The sequence below is a fragment of the Camelina sativa genome, chromosome 11 (genome assembly GCF_000633955.1).
Source record: "Camelina sativa cultivar DH55 chromosome 11, Cs, whole genome shotgun sequence".
In the NCBI taxonomy this organism is placed as follows: Eukaryota; Viridiplantae; Streptophyta; class Magnoliopsida; order Brassicales; family Brassicaceae; genus Camelina; species Camelina sativa.
In genome coordinates, this window is record NC_025695.1 from 33,130,974 (window position 1) to 33,153,755 (window position 22,782).

Here is a 22,782-nt window from a genome sequence, read left to right on the forward strand (position 1 = left end):
AAAAAAAAAAAAAAAAAAGATAAGTACCAACGTGTAGTCTTCTCCACAAATTCTCAATCTTCATTGTACGCATGCTAAGACTCAGAATATTTTCTAGACGCAAGATAGAGGGAAATTCTTCGATCCCTGTTTTGCTTAGAATGAGTTGTGAGATGTTGGTTGATATATCAGGAAAAATCTTCAACCGTGAGCATCCACCGAGGTCAAGCCTATAAAGAGATTGTAGGTTGATTCCGGTGGGGAGTGTCTCTAGACTTTTGCATCCTGCCATAACTAACCTCTTCAATTTGTTGAGATTTTGAATTGAAGAAGGAAGTTCCACCAAACTTGAACAATCGCGAAGATAAAGTGTCTTGAGATTAGTGGCCGTGGAGAGATCTGGAATTTCTTTCAAATTTCTAGATCTTTGCAAATCTATGTCCTTGAGCCCTCTAAGTGTCTGAAAAATAAGTAAGTTACACATCACTTGAAAATAATGTCATCTAAATTAATAAAATCCGCATTCTCATCTTAATACGAATAATAGTATAGTTTTGTAAAAACTTACCGGAACTCCTTCCCACAGCTTCTCGAGTTTGCTCCCTGGCATTTGAAGATTAACGAGATTTTCTGGACAAAAGTTAGAAGGCATATTTCTCATTGGGTATCCGTCCATCCTTAAAAGTTTAAGTTTGTGGGGTAAATAGCTAAAGCCTTCCGGTAAGTGCCACCTTACTTCTTTCTTCGGGTCCCAGTTCTTCGTGTAGACTTTTAAAGAAATGAGATTATGCATCCCTTTAAAAGCATTCTCATGTACATTGAGTTTATCAATCTCATCCATATCCAAAGTTATACCTAAAACCTTTTTAGTACCCTGAGATTAAAATTTCAATATATATCACATATGACATGACATTAACTTTATAGAGTGAGATATTTGAAAAGAAAACGAAAAAACTCACGGTATTATTTTCAAGTATATCACGTATATCCTTCGAATCCATAAGGAATTCCCGTTCTCCAGGTTCATTGGATTGAGCACGGACAATCTCCTTACCCATTTCTTGTAGCAAACAGTGCATCTCCACGATACCATATCTTACATGGATAAGAGACTTCTCAACGAGATTTTTAATCCCGATATTAATATCCAAGTCACTGTCTGCTAGAAACTGTTTGATATCACTGATATTTGTACCATTGAAAAGACATGCAACGTGACGAAATATTGCTTCATCTTTTTTGTTATTTAGCCCATCGTAGCTCACACTCAATGTTTTCTCAATCTTTCCATTCAACCTGTTACGAAGGCTAGGCAACATATCCTTCCAGTCCTCTTTGTCCCTACCCCTTAGATACAAACCCAAAATGTTAAGACCTAACGGAAGATTACCGGCACACAATGCAACTTCAGAAGCAAGCTCCATCAAATCATCAGGTGGACAGTTTTGCCTGAAGGCATATCTGGAAAACATCTCAAGAGCAAGCTCTTTAGATGGGATACATACCTCATATATATAATCAATCCCATGGGCTCTTAAAAAATGCTTTTCTTTTGTTATCACAATGATTCTACTTCCAAATCCAAACCATTGAGATTGACCTACCAAAGTATCTAGCACCATTTGATCTTCCAAATCATCAATCAAGATAAGAACTTTATGGTGCTTTAGCCTCTCTTCCACTACACCTAAACTATGTATTTTTATGTCATTTTTATCTAAAATTTCAGATAAGAAAGATCTTTGTAAGTGCAACTTTATATTGTAGTCGTCAAGGTTAGCGCTATTGTAAATTCTCATACTCTTTGATATGAAAGCCTTGTCTACATAAATACTACTTTGGAACTGATGGGACAGGCGACTATATAAAACTCTAGCAATAGTAGTCTTGCCAATTCCTGAGGAACCCCATATCCCAACCATCCTCACTTTCTCGGATTCCAGATGCAATAAGAGACTAATCTTTGCGATATGATCTTCTATTCCGACAAAGTCCTGAAAATCTTTCGATAGAGTTAAATTTAGTTTACCCAAAACATCGTTGGCAATTGCTTCAATCATGTTTGCTTCATTATGCCTAACAAGATAAAAGATCATTATACATACGAAACAACAAGTTCCATCTCTCACATGTTAATGTCTATAAGAAAAGATAATGGATTTATAAAATGTTTTTACCAACTTTTAGAATGATATCCAAGTATATTTGCTACTCTGGTCAACGACTGCCGCCAAAGTTTTGTTTCATCCTCTGCCCTATTATGACAAGTCTTGGCAAAGGCATCACCAAATTTTCCAGTTTGTTTTCTGACATGGGATGGATCCAGACCGTAGAAAATGGGTATAACTAGTTGACCTGATTCTTCCTCACATTTCACGATTTCCAATAACTCGTCTAGGCACCAGCTGGAAGATGGGTATTTTTCTGAAAACACGACCACCGCGATCCTTGAAGTCCTAATCGCTTGTTTAAGCTCGGGTTTGAGCGACTGACTTCTCTTGATCTCGTTGTCTTTGAAAGCCTTGATCAATTTCCGATCCAACTCTTTGAGAAAGTGGCTGAGGAAAGTTACGCGGACGTCTTCCCCGCTAAAGCTTGGGAAAACGTCGTATACCCAATTGGGAGAAGATGAGAAAGAAGAAGCCATTGGGCGAAGAAGAAAAAGCTGGTAAGTACTAGGCCTGGGATCTGAAACCCGAACCTGAATCCGACCCGAAATAGGCAGTTCGGTTTGGATTCGGATGGTATGAAATACTCGATCGGATTTAGTTTTTCTGAGATTTGGATATCCGATCGGGTTCGGGTATTGGGTTCGGGTAATACCCAAAATAAGTACAAAAATGCATTTTTGTGGATTTGAACCCAGTACCTTATGCATTAATTGGTGCATCATAAACCATTTTGTCACCTTACTTATTATGTCTTAGTATGAAAATATTAAATATTTATCTATATATATTTATACATCTGTAATCTAAAATTCCTAATTGACTTATTTTTTTCTTTCATAATCAACAGAAGAACTATAGAATCCCTAATCGATTTAAATTTTCATTACCCAGATCAATTTTATGAGAAATATGATAAGCAAATCTAAAAAATTGAGTGATAGTTTGTGGTGTTTGACTTTTGAGGAGTGAGTGAGATTGAAAACAGAGATAAATATGAATCATATCATATAATTTGCTATAGATGTTGTTAGATTTGGTAGAAGATTTGAAAGATTTGGTTCTTGACTTGGTGGCTATAGATGAATAAATCTAGGGTTTTTGGGTGAAGATTAGAGAGATGAAGAAGAGGGGTAAAAGAAAAAAGAGCTAGAAGGTAATTTTTTTTTCTCTTTTCACGACAAAAAAAAAAAAATTATGAATTTGGGTATACCAGAAATTACCCGAACCCGAAGCTAAATTACCCAAACCCGACCCGAAATTATGAAATACCCGATCAGGTTTTATATCTCTACATCCGAAAATCCAAAAACCCGAACATCCGAACCCGAATCCGATCGGGTACCCAAATGCACAGGACTAGTGATAACTGAGGGTAAAAACTTGAAAAGAAAAAAATTGCTTTCTTCTAATCTTTTTATATTATGTAAACATGTACACAAAAAGGGTTAGTCAAATCATTTTTTTATGGTAACAAAACCCAGATTATCAAGATGTTTGTTGGGTTCTGTAAATTTCATAGAAAATAAAAGGAAGCTTATTTAATAACACAGATCATCAAGATGTTTAATCGAAGGAAGTCAACGACGTCCATTTTCCACAAAAATAATGTAGATTAACACAAGAGGGAAAAAGTAAAGCCTAAAGTATTAGGTACCAATATAAACTTTTTTTTGTATGAGAGTATTAAAAATTACAAGCCCCAGTTAACATCCATAAACTAAAAATGAATGGATGTCACTCACATATCTAAAATATATCCCACCGAATGGACATTCATGGAGAGCAAAGAGACTAATTTGTATAATATAAATAAATATATAAGATTAAAAATCATTGATAGGACAACTCTTATTTTTAGCACATATTTAGATTACTTTACTACTAAATTAAGACCCGTGCTAGAGCACGGGTTGAAATTTATTTTATTTACATTGTAATTCTTTTATAAAATATAATTTATGTGATTATTTTTAAAAGTTTTTTCGATAAAATATTATGCAATAAAATTATATGCTTAATATGATGACTTGAAAAAGACACTTATTTTGTAAGTTTTATATTGTTAATGATTCTAGATAAGTATCCGTGCTATAACACTGGTTAAATTTTATTTTATACTAAATTTTGTATATTTTCTATTTTAAAATAAAATTTTAATATTTTGTATTAGTTTATATACATGAAGTTATTTCAACAATGTATATTCTACCAGTCATGAATGTCATTATAAGATATACTTTTGTGAATTTGGTTTTTAAAAAGCGAGTTATTATATTATGAGTAATTTAATATATTGTTATACTTTTTATTTTAATATACTTAGTTTTTTTTTTTAATTCTTTCATATTATAGTGACATATTATTGACATTGCTATAACAAACAAATTTAGAGTGTTTATAGTTTTCAACTTTAATTTCAAGTTTCAATATTTGAAAAATATTTAAAATAAATTATTTAAAGTTTATTATATTATATAAAATTATAAAATTCAACAAAAAAGTATGAAATTGAATTTATATATTCAAAATTTGACCCGTTACTCAGTAAAATTTTAATTCAATAGATATTATTTTTAAAGAATAATATTAATAAAAATTGAATATTTTATAGATTGAATCATTTATATTTGTTTTTAAAAATTCAACTTATGGTATATCCGGAAATAAAACTATTTTTTAATTATAAGAAATAATATGATAATTTATTTGTTTCACAAAATAGACTCATATATAAAAATGAGAGATGAAGTATAATAATAATTAACAAAATAGTTAGATATCAAATGATTTTGTTTGATGAATAATTTAATATAAAAAAAATTAATATGGTAAGTTAGATGATATCAAATGATTCTTTAGAATATTCTCTTTAAGATTTTTGGAAACAATAAATCCGGACTATATAAATAATATAAAAATTAATTTATAACCTGTAACCAGCTTATTAAAATTATATAGTCTACAAAACAATATTGTGTACTTCCGGTTTATTATATAGGGGATTTTCAAAATAATTTTATAATTTAAAATGCATATACTCCTCATCATCCTTTTGAATTCTTTACCTTAGCGAAAGCTACAAACTTTTCCATAAATCAAAAACCAGACACTTTTCCACCTATAAGACAAAACACTAGTCCAGAGAAAAAGCACAGAGAGTGTGTTTTGGTTATCTTTCTCCTCAAGCTTCACGATTCTCACTTCTTAGTAGTATTAATTTTTCTATCTTGTAATGAGCCACAGAGGCCCGATAACTTTTCTAATGTCAGGAAGTTTGAAAATGCTGCGTTTAATCGTTTATTCATTTCTCTCTGTATATAATTTATGTATTGTGTAATCCCTCAAAACATTATGCCAATCAAGAAGAAAAAATTGAAACCAAGAAAAGCCTTTTTAATATGTTTGCTCTGTTTTTAATAAGAAGCATATCCATGAGGATGAATCTTTTGCCACCTCCAAGCAACTTGAAGACTATCTTGAAGATTAGTGAACCGAGCTGTCCAGTTCAAATCTTTCAAAATCTTTGTGGGATCACTATAAACCTCTGCGTAATCTCCCGGTCGTCGAGGCAAGAAATCTACTTTGATCTCGACTCCTGTCGCTTTCTTGCACGCCTCAACGAATTCTTTAACCGATCTTCCTGTTTTACCAAACCACAAAACGGTTAGTCTCACATTTTGTAACTAAAATATTGTGCATTGAAATCAAATTATGGTACTTAGATGATGAATGGTTATAAGAAGAAGTAAAATAGAGTTCTTGTGTAGTAAAAATGCTAGAAGTCAAAACCTTTTCCGGTTCCAACATTGTAGATACCGACTTTTTGAGGCTGAGCTTTCTCGAGAGCCTTCACGTGAGCATCCACGAGGTCAGTCACATCTATATAGTCTCTAATGCAAGTACCGTCTGATGTTTTGTAATCAGTTCCTTTCACCTATCACCAAACCAATCATATTGTATAAACGATATTGCAATATATGATTATAGTAGATTTCTTAATGTTTTTGTACTTGAAGTCCGGGAATGAAATTGCGAGCTGCGTCAAAACAAGCACCAGAAATCCGTCCTTGCTCGCGAAGCTCGGGTCTTGGAGCTTCTCCTAATCTACCTCCTGGATCTGAACCAATCACATTGAAGTACCTGGCAAAGTTCATAAGATTCAGCCACATTAGCATAACTGTTTCATTGATCATAGAGTACTTAATGAACCTAACCTTAAAATCATAACCGCCATGTCAGAGTTCTTAGAGAAATCCAAAATCATATCCTCTGCCATCTTTTTAGCTTTTCCATAAGGATTAATCGGGACCTAAGTACAAGATATTTTGCATTAGAAGACAAGTACAGAAGATGAGTTTCATTTATATATCGATTGATCTAGTTCGAAATCAACGTTACTTACTTGTGGAGTATCTTCAGTTATTGGCATTTTATCAGGCTCTCCATATGTAGCACAAGTGCTAGAATAAATCAATGTCTTGACTTTATGTCTAGCCATAGCTTCAAGAACTTCTAATGTGTTTGATGTAATGTTATGGTAGTATCTACAATGAATAAACATATCAAACAATGAGACCGAAAAAATAAATTCTTGCAGTGATGTTTAGAACTATATAGAATGAATTAGGACTGTACTTTAGAGGATAAAGAGTGCTTTCTCCAACATAAGCTACCGCAGCAAAATGCATGACAGCGTCAAAAGCATTCTCCGAGAAGATTTTCTCGACCTGAAAATTGTATGCATGGTTAAGAATGAAAACACAAAAAAACATGCTTTAAAGCTTAACAAACATCAAAAGGTTATATATAAAGGGATACCGCTGCGGGATCTCCTAAGTCAGCATAAATGAACTGAAGCCTTCCCGTTTGCGGGAATAATCGCTGTAAAGTCTTAACAGCCCCGAGATTCCCACGCGAAAGATTGTCCTGTTGAGAAATCAAAAATTTAGTATATATCAAAAATTTCACCAGATACAGTTATTGAAAAGTTTGAAAATATAATCTGAATTATACCACAATGGTAACACGGTATGAATCTCTAAGCAGCCTTAAAGCGGCATGTGACCCAATATAACCAGCACCACCTGTGACTAACACATGCGTCACTCCTTCCTCTCTTTGAGAAAACTGAAAGCAAACACAACAAAACCACATAGAAAACATTAATTACAGGAGTGTAAAAAAAAGCCTTTAATTAAGGTGTGTTTTTTTTGAGTATGAGACGATGGTGTTACCACGCTTGGAGATGTGAAACTTGAGGCTTGACTGATCACAATAATGGCTAAGATTATAAGTGAAGCTATCAAGAGAAGCTTTCCAGTAAGATTGTTCTTTGTTTTAGGTTCTAAGCAATCCATTTCTACAAAACTCAAAACAATTCTCAGACCAATTATGATATGATTAACAGATATTGTGAAAGAGTAATAATCTCTCTACCTCCAACAGACAAAGGTCTTGTGTTTCTTCGTTGTGTTCTTACTCCAGAAGAATTTAGCATTGAAAAATTTCAACAAATTTCCTCTGGTTTTAGACTAGAGACGAAAGCAACATATAAAGTCCCACAAAAATCAGTATCTAGCAACATTGAAGTTCATGTTGCTGGAGATTGCTGCAAAACAAAGGAAGAGTTTACACACAAAAAAAATAGATATATACAACAGACATACACAGGTCAAAGTTACCAAATGCTGCATACATTTATTATATGCATGGAAAAAAAAGATAATAAAATATGTTGCAAGTGGGACATAAAGAACAAAAAAAAAAAAAGTTGAAATTTGTGATAACATTTCTGTAAGAAAATTGAAAATAAATAGAGTTTTTTTTTACAGTCACCTGTTAAAATTATTCATCTGTTATGTTATAATAAATAAAAATGTTTAAAAAAAATACTTTTAGATTTTTATTCAAAAAAAATTTGCACAGGGAAAAGAACAGAACAGAGTAAAACAAAATGTAAGAATAGTCATCAAAATTGACTACAACTCCGATCAATTTTCGATTAAAAAATTGTGATCCGACACTGATTCAATTGAATAAAACTAGGAAAAAAATCAGAAAATGGTTTATAATCATTAAAAAACCTATTAAGAAGATTTGTAATGTTGATGATTGATGAATATGATGAACTTGATCAGATGATAAACATCTAAATTATGCCCACAAACAATAAAAAGAGAGATTTGTGCACCTGAGAATTGTGAGAATGGCGAGAAAAACAGAGGAGGGCGATAAAAAAGATGGTTTTGGAGTATGAAACGGGCGACTGTGTGAGAGAAACTCGTGAAGAGCAAAAACGTAATAGAGACGAGAGGAAGTCTGAGAGAGAGAAGAAACGTGAATTGCAAAAACGAGAGCACGACTATGACCTCGTCGCGCACTCTCTTTCTCTGTTCTACGTTTTTTTTAATAATATATATCTGGTATTATATGGTATAGAATATATTATTTTAAGATCATGTAAATAATTTTTTAGTGTTTATCTATTTAGAAAGAAAAAATGTAATAGCTATCTCTTTTTTATACTGCTGTGATTGTTATTTCGTTTATTTCCTTATATATGCATTTTTTTAAGAAACTTCATACTTAAATTTGTAAAAAAAATAAAATTGTTGACTTGAAAGTTTAAAGTGGACATTATTAGGATTTAATTTCATAAAGTAATCTGCATATAAGTTCATAATAAATAATTAATAAAAAGGTAGCAAACACATAAAAAAATCAAATCTTATGTTTTGCAAATATACTAAATAATTTTGTAGTAAACATATCTCATATAATGTCAAACAAAAAACAGCATTTTAGATTTTTTTTTTTTAAAAGTTTCTTTGTAGACATAATAATTTTGGAAAATAAAAAATATACGAAAAGGAAATAGTTTGACAAAAAACATTATATGATATAATAAACAGAGTGTGGCGGGACAAAGTCAAGTTTCTGAAGGAGATTGCGAGGGAGTTCGTTACAGCTAGCAGGTCGCAGACGGGTGTTGGTAGTGAGCGACGGGAGATTCTGGTGAAGTGGGTTGCTCCACAGGAGAGATGGTTTAAGATTAATATTGATGGCGCTTCTCGTGGTAATCCTGGTTTAGCAGCTGCAGGAGGTGTCATTCGAGATGCGGAAGGAGGGTGGTGTATAGGTTTTCTTTTGAACATTGGTCGTTGTTCGGCAACATTGGCGGAACTATGGGGTGTGTACTATGGCCTTATTCTTGCTTGGGAACAAAGAATCATAAGGGTTGAGTTGGAGGTTGATTCAGAGACAGTGGTAGGGTTTCTTAGTAACGGGATCAGAGATTCTCATCTACTATCTTTCTTGGTACGACTGTGTCATGGCTTTATATCAAAAGACTGAATTGTCCGTGTGAAACATGTATATAGGGAAGCTAATTGTCTTGTCGATGAATTAGCTAACTATGCGTTTACTTTGCCGTTAGATTTTCATTTTTTTAGTTTTGTTCCGAGTGTTGTGGAGTCGCTGCATTCAGATGTTTTGGGACCTGCGTTTTCTCGAAGAATTCATTTGTAAACAGTTTTGATTTCTCTTGAATAAGATTCTTCGGGAGGTTTCTCCCTGCAGATTACCAAAAAAAAAAAACAGTATGTACTATTTTTAACATAGGTAAAATAGAAAACATTTTTCTCACAAAAAATACATAGAGTAAAAAATCTAAAATACGATTTGATGGGAAATCCCGAGTAAAGATTCCCAAATGGACAAATATATTTTCCTTTCTGAAAAATAAATGATTTTTTTTTTTTCATTTTTCTTCTAATTAGTATCTCAAAATAAAATAGATAATTTAATATTTTTCGTTGGCCACCTAGCCTAATTGTAAAAGGGTGATGAATTAGATTAGAGTTTAGAATAGCGAATGCGGAGTGGCTAACGACCCTTTAGTTTAATCAAAGTCAAACAAGAGTTTATAGTACAAATTATTGATGAATGATAAATGGAAGTAAAATAGGTGCCGGCTGTTTAGTTGTAGCGACTGCCCAACTATCTAACGTGTTTGGCCATCGTGGTCAAATCAAATAATTTCATCCTACACATTGCACTTTTTGTCAACTACATTATGCAATTGTTTTATCATTTTTAACATATACATGCGACTACTAACTTGGAGTTTAGTCATTTGTAGACGTTGATTCTTCCTTATATATATATATATATATATAAAACGTTGATTCTTTGCAGTGTTATATGGAGTTCGGTCATATGTAAACGTTTGGTTTTTGAATTATTATTTAGTAATTATTTATGGTTTTTATATTATTAATCATGTTCATAATTTTTATATTTTTCATTAATATAGTTTTAAGTATATTTATATATATATTTTGTAATTATATATTACATTTATTTTGGTAATTTTTGGTTTAATAGTTGTTGTACCCGCTCATAAATCTTCCGTAATTGGTTAAACTAACTCATGTGTAACTAATGATTTTTCTAATTAGGGCCTGATTGGTTCAAATGTTGCAGTTGCGGTAGTGGTTGCGGTTGCGGGAGATTGCGGAAGTGGACGATTGCGGTTTCAAGCGTTATTAAGCGTTTTGAACGACTGGTTTAGCGGTTTAAAATTGGTGCATTTGCGGGAGGTTTACGACTGGTTGACCAGCGGATGCAATAGCGGTTGGAATATAATAAATGTGATATCTAATATATAAATGTTTAAAAACACCAAAAATTTTATTAAAATTTATTAAAATAATAATTATTCAAAAAAAATCATATTGAAATACTTATTCCTTTATGCATTTGGCTTTTCACCAAAAAATTAATCAAGTAATTTGATAAATGACAAAACATATGCTTTAGATCGTAGATCTTTTCTCTTTTCTCTTAGATCGTGGGTCAGTAGTTGCATCGGTAGGAATGGTCAAGTGAGAGTTGTGAAGAGTCACTGGTGATTTGTTTTAATATTTTTCACAAATAATCTTATTTTCTTAAATTTCTGATGAAATATTATATTTATTTAGATTTTTTTGAACTTATGTGCGATGTGCCAATAAATTTATATCAAGTTTTTTCGGGTTATTTTTAATTGGAATATTATTTTCTTCTAATTGTTTATTTTATAATCTCTGCAATCGTATCCGTACTTCATTTTCTCCCATCCTTAATGACTAAAATGGGTAGATAGAAAATATAACAAAAAAAAAATTCATTATCATTGATATTTTTTAAGTTATTTTACAAAAAAAAAAAAAAAATCCAACCGCAATCGCCCGCAACCGCAAACACTTACAGGAAGCAGCTTTTGGAATTCAGTGATTTGGAGCGGTTGAGAGCGATTTGGAGCGGTTGGGAGCGATTTGGAGCGATTTGAAGCGATTGGGAGCGGTTTGTGTAATTGGTTCCAATCGCTAGTAACCTCTACCACCCGCAAACGCAGCATTTGCGGGAGGTAGCGGGAGAACCAGTCAACACCTTAATATAACATTTTTGAGAAAAAAACAAAATAAAAGAATTGATGTTAAAAAAAATGTTTTTCTTAAACAATGTCATGTTAAACCCGATAAATTAATAGAAGGTTTTGGCTTTTATAACTAATCCCATCCTCAAACCAAAAATAACAATCAACACGCAGCAAGCAATGCAAACAACAAACAAAATATACTACAACGAGTATACGCAAACAATATAATTATATGTGCATGCAATCATCTACTCAATCGATCCACCTAGGGCCCTGCATATTGACCTTCCCTTACCATCATTCGTGAACACCTATAAAAGTAGCCACAAAGGCTAAACAAGTACAAAACATCACTACGTTCCGAATTACATGTTGTGGTGGTAACTCAGGCTACATCGTCATGCAGCACTCAACCATAGGTTGCGAGCCCGTTCTCTCCGAGTCTTCGTACCGTTCGTATGTAGGGATTAACCACTATGCACACACTACTAGCGTACATCCTTTGGGAAGCATCAAGTACGCTACTATACTATCACGCACAATCTACTATTCATGAAACAATAGTATCTAACAAGTAAGCAATCAATAATATAGCAGTCAGGCAGCATAACGACAATGCCACATAACATCCAACATCACGGGTATACTATCTCGATGCTATATCAACAAACAATCACACAAGCACAACAACAATACAACAATGCAATAATTATACCAAGTATAATTTCCTAACCTTAATCTAAGCTAATTTATAGCAAATAAATAAATAGATAAGCAGCCTATTCATTTCTATTTTGCATCAAACAATTAAACAAATCACCCTTCGGGCACCAATCACCCTTCGGACAGCGATACATGGCAGATAAGCTTGGGCGAGCTTATCTCCTTCCGTTCATGTTTATCCACTTCCGTCCTTATCCATTGGCGTTGGTAGAGCTGCCTGCCTACTTTCTAACCGACGCGGAAGGCATGGTCTGTTGGGTACAATAAAATTAAAAAATATTCAAATAAAACATTGTTCAATAACTTTTGGTTTAATTTTGGTTATCGACAATCATATCCGAACCGATCCAAAATCCTAATTATCTGAACCGAAACCGAACCGAATTTTATAAATACTGAATGGATGTTAGAGTCAATATCCAAAAAATCCGAAATCCGAAAAATCCGAATCGAATCCGATCCGATATCCGAACGCCCAGACCTAGGTATTACACTACCAGTGTATTCTATGTCTTGTTTTTGCTTGACGAAACATCAATGTCACCGAATCACATGTGCCTTGACAAGCTTCTGGTGGAACGAAAGTGAGGAAAAACATAAAATGTATTGGGTATCGTGGGAGAATATCTGTGAGACTAAGTAGCGTGGTGGCCTTGGTTTTAAAGATATTGGCAAGTTTAATCAAGCTCTTTTGGTAAAGCAGGCTTGGCGACTGTTAGATGCTCCTGAGTCTCTGTTAGCGAGAGTGTATAAGGCTAAATATGTTGCAAATACTAATTTTTTTGAAGCCATGATTGGCTATAAACCTTCCTATGTCCGGCACAGTATTCTATCTGGTCGGGAGTTGTTGGAAAAGGGCGTTATGAAGTCTATAGGAGATGGTACGAACACTAGTGTTTGGTTAGACAAATCGATTTTTGATGAGTCTCCAAGGCGTCCTTTCAACATAGAAATGCAGATAGATTATATTCTGAAGGTATCGACACTTATAACATCAGAGGGTGAGTGGAACTGGAATATCACACTCAATTAAGTACAAAAGACTAAACTTATAAAGATTTAAATAAGGTAAGACGTATTCCGACGAAAGCTAGAATTAAACTTCCGATCATAGACGGGCTTACATGTTTTAGAGGATTAAACCTAGCTTGGTGGTACCAAGATCTTAGTCATGTTCGAAGTCCAAACTTACATGTCAGTGAAAGCAAGCCCAACCCAAACTTTCTCCAACCCCAAGCGCACAATATTCGGTGGGTCAAGAGACACACTAATATAATTGAGTTGTACTAAATCAGATTATTGTGTTGTACTAAGTTGTATAAAAACATTGTCGATGCAAAGAAACTCAAATTAATTTGGCTATAAACCTCGATTTTAACCTCTTTCCCATATTCCACAGTCCACGCACACATAAGAAAGAAATGATAACCTTTGTGACTATCATCATTCTAATCGAATTGTGCGGATGATTATAACAATGCATCAAGGGCAACAAACACAACGCTAATAAAAGAATGTTATAGATTTTTTTTATAGTTATTTTTATTTTCAAGTGATCACAATTCTTTGAAATTTAATGAACTTTTAAAGAGATGTTTATTCCGAGTACATTGCTGTAGAATGCAAATTATGCAATCCTGAATCCAGCCATTCTCCATTCAAAATTTGCTCTAATCTATATACTTGAATTCGAGAGATGAATGAACATGGCGCAGAGATTAAGAAGGACATACAACTTTAAATGGATCAAGAACGCGACACCAAGTTTTTAGAGCAAAAACGAATCAAAAGTTTTTAGATTAGATTCACATACATTGTGATTGTATTTATAAAGTTCAAAAGAATATAGTAATGTCTACGTAAATTTATATGAAATCGAAGTATTTTAAAAATTTAAAACTTTTATAAAACTTCATTTTCCTCCGGTGGAAGCAAAAAAACAAAGAGATTCTAATCACTAAAAGTATTTTCTAGATAGAAAAACATGTGGCCTAACTTGGAATACTCACCTAACTTAGTTAGAATAATAAATCCGAGCTAAAATTTTGCATGCTGACCAATGACCATCACTTTCAAATTAATATCAAATAATATAAAATATTAACCAATATAAAATAATAAACATTACTTCAAACAACAATTAAAAGGACTTAATGTAACTAAACAATTAAAAGCACAAGATCTATTTAATTTTTTTTTTTGCATTCAAAAACAACTTTAAAGAGAGAATCATACGATAACTTTTTTTTAATCCAAAAGCTTCAGGAAGAAGGAACAAGAACGACTTGCATCATGTTCTTGAATTCGAAAAAGTCAACACGACCGTCATGATTGATATCAACAGAGACAATCATCTTCTCCACTTGTTCAATCTCTCCAGCTTCAGGTAGTCCAAGCTTCTTCAAAACCTTTTGTAATTCGAAGGCGGAGATAAAACCATCTCCATCTTCATCAAACACATTGAAAGCTTCTTCAAGATCTGACTCCGGAGACCCGTCGCAGCAGCTTTCTTCTCCTCCAAATAAAGATTCGTCTAGGGTTTTGTGGAGTGCCGCAAAGTCGTCGAACCGGAGTCCGGTTTTGTCCGGTTTGATGTAAGAATCAACGGTAGTTTTCAGATCGGAGAAGTCAGCGTCGAGGCCGAGTCTCGAGAGGGCTTGACTCAGTTCTACGACTGTTATGAATCCGTCTTTGTTTTTGTCGAATAGGTCGAAGACTCGGTGGAGACGGAGAGCGTTTAGACTAGGACTTCGTAGTCTGAAAGAAGAAGACTGTCTTGAGAGTGTCTTCTTCTCGTTAATGATCTGCTCCATTGTTGTTTGTTGTTACTCCTTCTTTGTTCTTGGTGGCTCTGTTAATATAACAGGAGACTTGAGAATCACGAGGCGGAGACTAGTCACTCTGTTATTGTATAATAGAAGATTTGGAATCACGAGGCGTAGACTTACTATATGAATAAAACAGTAGACATATTTTGTTATATAATTAAAGACTTGGAAACATGCATGAGACCATCATTAGTGGGGGATACTCACTAAGTTACTCTTAGATTTGGGCCCAAACTAATAATAAACAACCCATATATGGGTCCATAAACGGAGAACCGTTGCTGTTAGAAGGATTTTGAGTAACCCTTTAGGAACATTACGTGGCGGCTGCTGAATGGTGGTTTCATAAATATAAAAGCATTTTTTTATTCTTTTCTCATTTTCTTTTCCCTTTCTTCCTGAATGTCTCTCTCTTTTCTCTTTCGAAAACTCCAACGAGAACACGAGATTCATACGTAATCAGAAAAATCAATGGATTCACGTCGAATCCATTGAATTTTCCGGCTTAAACTGGTTGGTTGATGGTCATCCGAGACTTTTGGCTTCCAGATCAGTGTCTTATGTTGATTTGACGGTTGGGTGTTAAAGTCAAATTGACGGCGGAGGTTTCGTTTCGCCGGACAACGACGGCGGAGGTTCCGTTTGGTGGGACAAGGACGGGGGAGGTTTCTTCTGGTGGACCACTGTTGGATTCACTGCTGAGATGGTTCGTTCGTACCTTTAATTGCTGCTCTTTGTCTTTTCTTTTGTGTGTAGCGATTAGGATCTATAGTTAACACAATTTGCATTATCGGTTATATAATATCTGATTTGAAAACGGGGATATTCTTTTTGGAATCATCGAATGTTAGAATGAAGAAATTAGGGTTCTATGATTGAAGGTTTTAGTGTAAAAAATTGATCTTTATTTTTCCTACACTTGGTTAGATTTCATGATAAACGATGAGATGAGATTTTGTTTTTAGTGATTTGAGCTCTGCCTCGACTAGTTAATAACTTAATATATAATAAGTTTTCATATAACACACCAAAAAATGATTACCTTCCGGGATTGGACAAATTGACCGAGACTTCTCAAACAATAATAATGCCCTTCTAACTAAATTCTCTTAGCGGGTTACTGGTTATACGAAGTTAATGAATTTGAAAATTATTGATTTTAAAATACTTTTAAAAATCATATGTTATTGGTTTTACGATTTATATAATTACTAAAAGCTTATGTTGTTTATTTAATGATTTGGTTTTGGATTTCAAAATAGTCTTAAAACCAATAACATAAATATGTTTTAAATGGATTTGAAAGTGAAAAATAGAAAGATTTAAATTCAAAAATAAAACATGTTATTTCAAAATCCATATGTTTTTATTTTCGTAATCGATCAAAATTTTGAAATTCTATATGGATTTACAAATCAATAAACCAATAACAACCCCTTAGTTTGGTTTCTCTCTCAAATATTATATATCTATACTATTATTTGAAAAGCCACTTTATAAAAGATGGCATTGTCTTACATATTCATGCTATTGGTTTTAAGACCATTTTAAAATTTCTCATTAAGGATAAAAATGTAAATTAAGTATTAAATTACCAAAATATTTTAAATAACTATTAGTTCCAAAAACAAAATTCACTTTATTCTCTAATTAATTGTGGACAAAAATTACTAATTCAGTATTTAAAAATTGTTAATTAATCTTTTTTTCTTTTAACGCTTATCCATTAAAAACCATGAAAATTGAAACAAAGAGTATCGTACAACAAACCAAACTTAAAAACCTGCATATAGATAAAGATCCCAGAACAGATCGATATGACCCAAAAGCCATACATCCTAGCCTTCTCGATCCTGCTCAATCCTATCCTGCAACCAAGATGGACCACCAAGTGCAAGGTAAGAAGTAAGTTGTCTTTCCTGTGAGACTCTAGAAGCGATAGCCCTAGCCAACGCATTGGCTTTCAGTGAAGAGAGTATGAAAGTTTCCTCCCCAATAACCTGTATTGCTTTAGTGATTCTTTGCACCTCAGAATGGTATTTTGGCCATTTTAAAGGCGACTCCAAAGCTGCTAAAGCAGCATAACAATCCAACCAAACTTCACATGATACTACCTGAAGATCTTTAAGACTTTGTCAACACCACAAAACACAATTTAACTCTGCCGAAATTCAGTCATGGCAAGGGAGGAAAGCATCTCTTGCGTGATACAAAACATCCCCGTTGTGGCTCCTTAACATCCAAGCACCTCTACAGAATCATGAGTCGTTCACCCAAGAAGTATGAATGTTACATTTGAGCCTACCAGGGAGAAATTTTTCCCATCTCTGCAACCGTGGTACACATCCATGAGCTTCCTTGTGTGATTCTTTACTTATCAGAGCCTGTTGGTTAATCCATTCCTCCGAAGTCTCTAAAGCTGCAACGATTAAAACGTGATGATCATGATCCTGATTTTCAAAAATAAAAGAATTCCTTGCTTTCTATATCTCCCAAAGGCGCCAAGGAATGACATGATATTTCTCCACTTCTCTAAGATGGTAACTCTTTCCATTAACTGGAAATATACTCTACATTCTCTGCAATTGAACTTGAAAAACCTTGAATTAGAATAGGCAAAGCAGTAGCACTACATACCCGAGAAGCAAAGGGGCAGCCAAATAACACATGAGCTATTGTTTTGTCCTCACTTTGACAATCCTCACAAATTGGGATAACTTGGATACCATGGCTATGCAGATAATCTGCAACAGCTAATGCTCCAGATAATGCCCTCCATAGAAACATACATATTTTAGGTTATGTGCACACCTCCCAGATCTTCTCCTTGATCTTGTTTACACCCTCCATAGTCACTGCAATTGGATTTAAACTGTCAAACTCCTTAGTGAGTAACCAATTCCCACTTTTCACTAAATACATGCCATCCTTTGTGAATGCCCAACTGTATTTTAATTGTTCATCTTCTAAAAAGAAAACCCTAAAAAAATTTCGTTTAGATCAGTTTATCTGATTGCCTAAACCCCCCCCCCCTTCAAATCGTAGATCTAGCATTTTTGGCAGTTTCCATATTTAGACCTTTCGACTTCCTGTGCACTTGATCTCCTTTCCTTATCTTACATAAACGTTTTGAACCATGGGAGAACAAGGAGGAGAGGTGAACCTGGCTGAGATGCTTACAGCTATTCAAGCCCAACTCCAAACGGTTAGTGATCGCATGACATGAATTGAACAGCCCCCACTTGCACCAAGAGCACCAGCTCCCAACTTGCCAAGAGGAAACCATGAGGTTGATAATGTAGATCAGTCTGATTCAAAGGAAGAACATCAAGATCTTGATCAACACCAAAGGCCAAGGAGACACTACCAACAAGGTAGGGGACGAGATGAAGGCACCATAAGAGAAGGAGGCTATGATCTTAATCTCAATCCGCCAACATTTGCTGGAAAGGTTAATCCTAAAGCATTCATTGATTGGGAAAGACGTATGGAGCATATCTTTTGACACTACAACTATTTTGAACATAGAAATCCCTATGGGGCAGAGATGTGTCTGAGAAGAAGAGGCATAGACACCAATCACCACTTGGGATGATATGAGGTTTCAGCTTATTACCACCGAGAGCTACAAAAGAAGTTCTGCAAGCTCTCACAAGGAAGCAAATCTGTTGAGGAATACTTTGAAGAGTTTGAATCTCTTAAAACAGATTGGAGGTAGAAGAGTCTGAGGAGAACTTGATGGCGCAGTTTCTAGATGGTCTTCATGATCGGATTGCTAGAAAGGTGGAAATACAAAGATATCATGATCTTGAAGAGTTGTTGCATCTAGTAGTCCAAGCTGAACAACACATCAAGAGGAAGACAGCTTTTACTAACCGCATTAAGACTCCATGGACACCGCCACCTCAAAAGGCTTTAGACAAAGTAAAATATCATGATGTAAACAAGAGATTTAAAAGAGCTACACCTTAGGCATCAAAAGTAACCAAACCTGAGCAAGGTAAGTCTACTAACCAAAGAGCTCGTGATATTACTTGTTTTAAATGTCAGGGAAAAGGACACTATGCAAAGGAGTGCCCAAACCAGCGAGTAATGATCCTTAAAGCCAATGGAGAGTATAAATCACAAGATGAGGAAGAAGAACGTGATGAATCTGAGGAGGATATTGTGGACTACCCATAGTTGGAGAGCTTCTAATCGAATATTTGCTTTTCCGATTTGTTATCTTACTACACATGTAGAAAAGCTCGTTTCATCTTCCAGGACAAGAATTGGTTGTTTTCAACGAGGATGTCCTGCACCGTACAACGAATAGAACTTCCAAATTCTTGGGCTGGATGGAATGCAACAAGACTTATCCAGAGGCTAGAAAGCTCACAGATATATTGTGTTTTTGTTGGGTTTTAAGACTTGTTTTTGCATAGCTTTGTTGCATAATCTTGTCATTCTAGATTGTTTAAGGAGCACTTGCATCTAATTGGTTATTTCTCAGGGTTTTGAAGTGACTTCATCATATTTGGAGTATTTTTAACTTGATTTGGTGCAAAAGAAGCAAAGAAGAGTGAAGTGGAGAAGTGGCAAAAGACCAGGAGCTATGAGCGGCCATGTCCTACGGCCAGACAACGATCGGTTGAAGCCATCGGAATCCTCCTTCGGGCAAACGGTGGCTGAAGCCATTCTTCAACGTCAAGACCAGGAAGTATTATCGGCCATAGCCTTCGGCCATGACCTCCTCGATTGACACCATCGGCTGACCTCCTTCAGCCAAACTGTGGTCAAAGCTTCTCAAACCACACTTGACAAGGAGCCATGATCGGCCATAGCCTTCGGCCAGAACCTCCCCAATTGATACCATCAGTCACCTCCTTCGGCCAAGCCTTGCCCGACTCAATTTCTCGGATGGAAGATTCAGAACCAATCAAAATCGTCTCAAAGATCGTCTCGTATGAAGATATTTCATTGAGATTTAGCTTCAACTCTCTTCGTCAAAGTTATAGAAATTTGAGTTATCTTTCCGTTGGAGGTTATTTTAAGCAAAGCCGAGCTACTATGCAAGAGGTATGGCGATTTCAGTGGATATAAGTCATTCTGGCGCTGAAAAGGGCAAGGAGTGAAGGAGGAGTAATTCCATACGCACTAAACGGCATCTCCTTCGGCCAAAGGGTGGCCGTGGCTCTCCATCGGCCACCACCTACGGCCAAACCACAACCAAAGCCGCTTCTTTACACTTGATCCAGCTTTGATCGGGGTTTGATCCGGTTTATCCTGGGTTAACCCGGTTTCCTTCTATTTTCCTATAAATACTCTAAACCTATTAAGAGGAGACTTACCTTTTGTTTAACAATTTTTAGAGTTCTTAAGCTTGTTTATCAAAGTTTTTTGGATCCTTTGTTTATTTTCCAGTTTTAATAGTAATCTCTCTTTTATCTTATAATCTACAATCTCTAATTATGATTTCACAAGGATCAAACCTTTACCTTTGTGTGATCATAACTTTGAGTGAGAAGATTCTTTAGAACTTTGGGCTTGGTAGATTAGGGAGATAGATGGTTGTTCTTTGATGTCTAGGGCTTTATTTATGTGATTCCTTTCTTGTTTGGTGATTATAATGCTAGATTAACCTTGATCAAGTTGATTCTAGATATTAGGACTTTTATGCCCAGAAGGTGTTCGATGAGCTTTGCATTCCTAGCCAATGGAAATTGATGATTAGGATGTTTAGTGGTATAAAGACTTGTTTTAATGCATGCTTATCTTGTATTGCCTTTGGAAATTGTTGGTGATTGCTTGATTTGCATAGAATCTTTATCATGGAAGTGAATTGATTTAAATCAGTGTTCTTAGCCTAAGGATTGATTAGCTATCTCTCAAGTCAACCTTGCCCAAGATTCATTTGTTTTATCCTGATTTAAAGCAGTTTTAAGTTAGTGTTTCCCTTGCTTTGTGTTTTCTTTCTTTTGCCTTGTTTAAATTTGCTTGTTAGTCAAGTTGTTACATAAAATCAACCCTTTCTTATTAGCTTAGATTAAGCATTCATGTGTATTCCTAGTGTGCTGGTTAATGCAAATTGTGGATTGATAATTTAATTGAAGTAAAAGTATTACATCAATTTGGTGTTGTTGCCCGTTTGCATTAGTTTTGACCATTAGGATTTCAATTTTTCTAGAGCCTAATCATTTACTTTACATTGTTACTTACTTGGTTTGCTTTGGTGTTATGAACTCTATCAAGGTTATCAAGAAGGTATGGAAGCTTGTGTTGAAAGACAAGAAGAGGTAAATTATGTAGGTGGTCAAGGGTATAACAAGTTCAGCCCCAATTACCACAACCATCCAAACCTCTCTTACCGCAACACTAATGTAGCGAACCCGCAAGATCAGACTTATCTGCCACAAAAGCCTTCCGATTTTCCTTCCCAACCAAACTATCAGCCTCAACCTCAAGGGAACTATCAAACCAAGCCTCAAACCTATTCCCAACCTCAGCCCCAACTGAATTTACCACACCCTCAAGGCCAAGTAGATGATACTAATGCTCTACTTCACCAACTACTAGAAGGACAAGGGAGAGGTGCTACTGAGCTTGCCACTCAAATGAAAGCTATGCAGATCAAGGTTGAGAACGTCTATGGTGAGTTAAATGCTAAGACTGAGAGGTTGCAAACACAAGTCCATGTACAAGCTTCCTCTTCTACCACACGACAAATGGGTTCACTACCGAGAAAACCGGAACCAAACCCAAACGAGTTTTGCAATGCCAATTTCAAGGAAGAAGTGAACATGGTTACTAGTATGAGCTTCGAAAAATCAAAAATGGATCGCCATGCTGATGAGAACGAACGGTCTATTGAAGAGATCTCTACTCAAGAGCTTTGCTTTCCTAGCCAATGGAAACTGATGATTAGGATGTTTAGTGGTATAAAGACTTGATTTTAATGCATGTTTATCTTGTGATTGTCTTTGGAAATTGTTTATGATTGCTTATTTGCATAGAATCTTTATCATGGAAGTGAAATGATTTACATAAGTGTTCTTAGCCTAATGATTGTTCTTAATTGTTTGCTTAGACATCTAGGATTGATTAGCTATCTCCCAATATTCATTTTTTTATCTTGATTTAAAGATTTTTAAGTTTGTGTTTCCCTTTCTTTGTGTTTTCTTTCTTTTGCCTTGTTATATTTGCTTGTTAGTTAAGTTGTTACATAAAACCAACCCTTTATTATTAGCTTAGATTAAGCATTCATGTGTATTCCTAATGTGTTGATCATTGCAAACTGAGGTTCGATAATTTAATTGATAAAAGTACTCATCCCTCACGTATGCTGAATTCCCATCTTAGTTTGTTTGGAATAAGAAAGAAAAGGTTTGGAAGCCAAGGTCAAACAAACAAAAAAAATTTGCAATAGGCAGGATTACATACGTACCACCTTCTATAGGACAAGCCTATTACTTGCAAGTTTTGCTTAATATAATTCCAGGACCGATCAGTTTTGACAGTTTAAAAACTGTAAACGGTGTTCGTCATCATGATTTAAAGAAGCGTGCTATGCATTGGGATTACTGAATGACGACAAAGAGTACATTGCGGCTATAAATGAAGCAACACCATGGTGTTTTGGAGAACTTTTAAGGAAGTTATTTGCGATATTGTAGTTCTA

General features: G+C 34.8%; 4 protein-coding genes across 5 annotated transcripts in view; 1 reads left to right on the top strand and 3 right to left on the bottom strand.

Moving 5' to 3' along the window:
- LOC104728601 (disease resistance protein RPS6-like) overlaps nucleotides 1–2,662 on the bottom strand; it is a 5,628-nt gene extending 2,966 nt beyond the window's left edge. Inside the window, exons 1-4 of the mRNA XM_010447560.2 lie at nucleotides 2,160–2,662; nucleotides 942–2,058; nucleotides 548–853; nucleotides 32–439 (exon numbers count right to left, since the gene is read on the bottom strand). Of these exons, the coding sequence (XP_010445862.2) occupies nucleotides 32–439; nucleotides 548–853; nucleotides 942–2,058; nucleotides 2,160–2,629 (2,301 nt within the window). The 5' untranslated portion in view covers nucleotides 2,630–2,662. The remainder of the gene's footprint in view (nucleotides 1–31; nucleotides 440–547; nucleotides 854–941; nucleotides 2,059–2,159) is intronic.
- LOC104724995 (putative UDP-arabinose 4-epimerase 4) lies at nucleotides 5,424–8,538 on the bottom strand. 2 transcript variants are annotated; one of them, XM_019232383.1, is made up of 11 exons: nucleotides 8,344–8,538; nucleotides 7,590–7,761; nucleotides 7,388–7,512; nucleotides 7,167–7,280; nucleotides 6,972–7,079; nucleotides 6,789–6,880; nucleotides 6,556–6,697; nucleotides 6,368–6,462; nucleotides 6,164–6,293; nucleotides 5,943–6,087; nucleotides 5,424–5,793 (listed from the first exon to the last, which is right to left on the bottom strand). In XM_019232383.1, exons 2-11 carry the CDS (start codon nucleotides 7,648–7,650, stop codon nucleotides 5,567–5,569), a joined length of 1,239 nt encoding a protein of 412 aa, XP_019087928.1. In that variant the 5' UTR covers nucleotides 7,651–7,761; nucleotides 8,344–8,538; the 3' UTR covers nucleotides 5,424–5,566. The 2 variants fall into 2 exon arrangements, with proteins under 2 accessions (XP_019087928.1, XP_019087927.1); XM_019232382.1 differs by lacking the exon at nucleotides 8,344–8,538 and adding an exon at nucleotides 8,237–8,340.
- Nucleotides 14,396–15,242, bottom strand: LOC104724996 (probable calcium-binding protein CML43). The gene has a single exon (XM_010443584.2). The coding sequence runs from the start codon at nucleotides 15,108–15,110 to the stop codon at nucleotides 14,559–14,561; it is 552 nt and encodes a 183-aa protein (XP_010441886.1). The 5' UTR covers nucleotides 15,111–15,242; the 3' UTR covers nucleotides 14,396–14,558.
- On the top strand, nucleotides 15,532–22,139 carry LOC104724997. Its single transcript, XM_010443586.1, has 2 exons — nucleotides 15,532–15,831; nucleotides 21,357–22,139. The coding sequence occupies exon 2, from the start codon at nucleotides 21,371–21,373 to the stop codon at nucleotides 22,052–22,054; it is 684 nt and encodes a 227-aa protein (XP_010441888.1). The 5' UTR covers nucleotides 15,532–15,831; nucleotides 21,357–21,370; the 3' UTR covers nucleotides 22,055–22,139.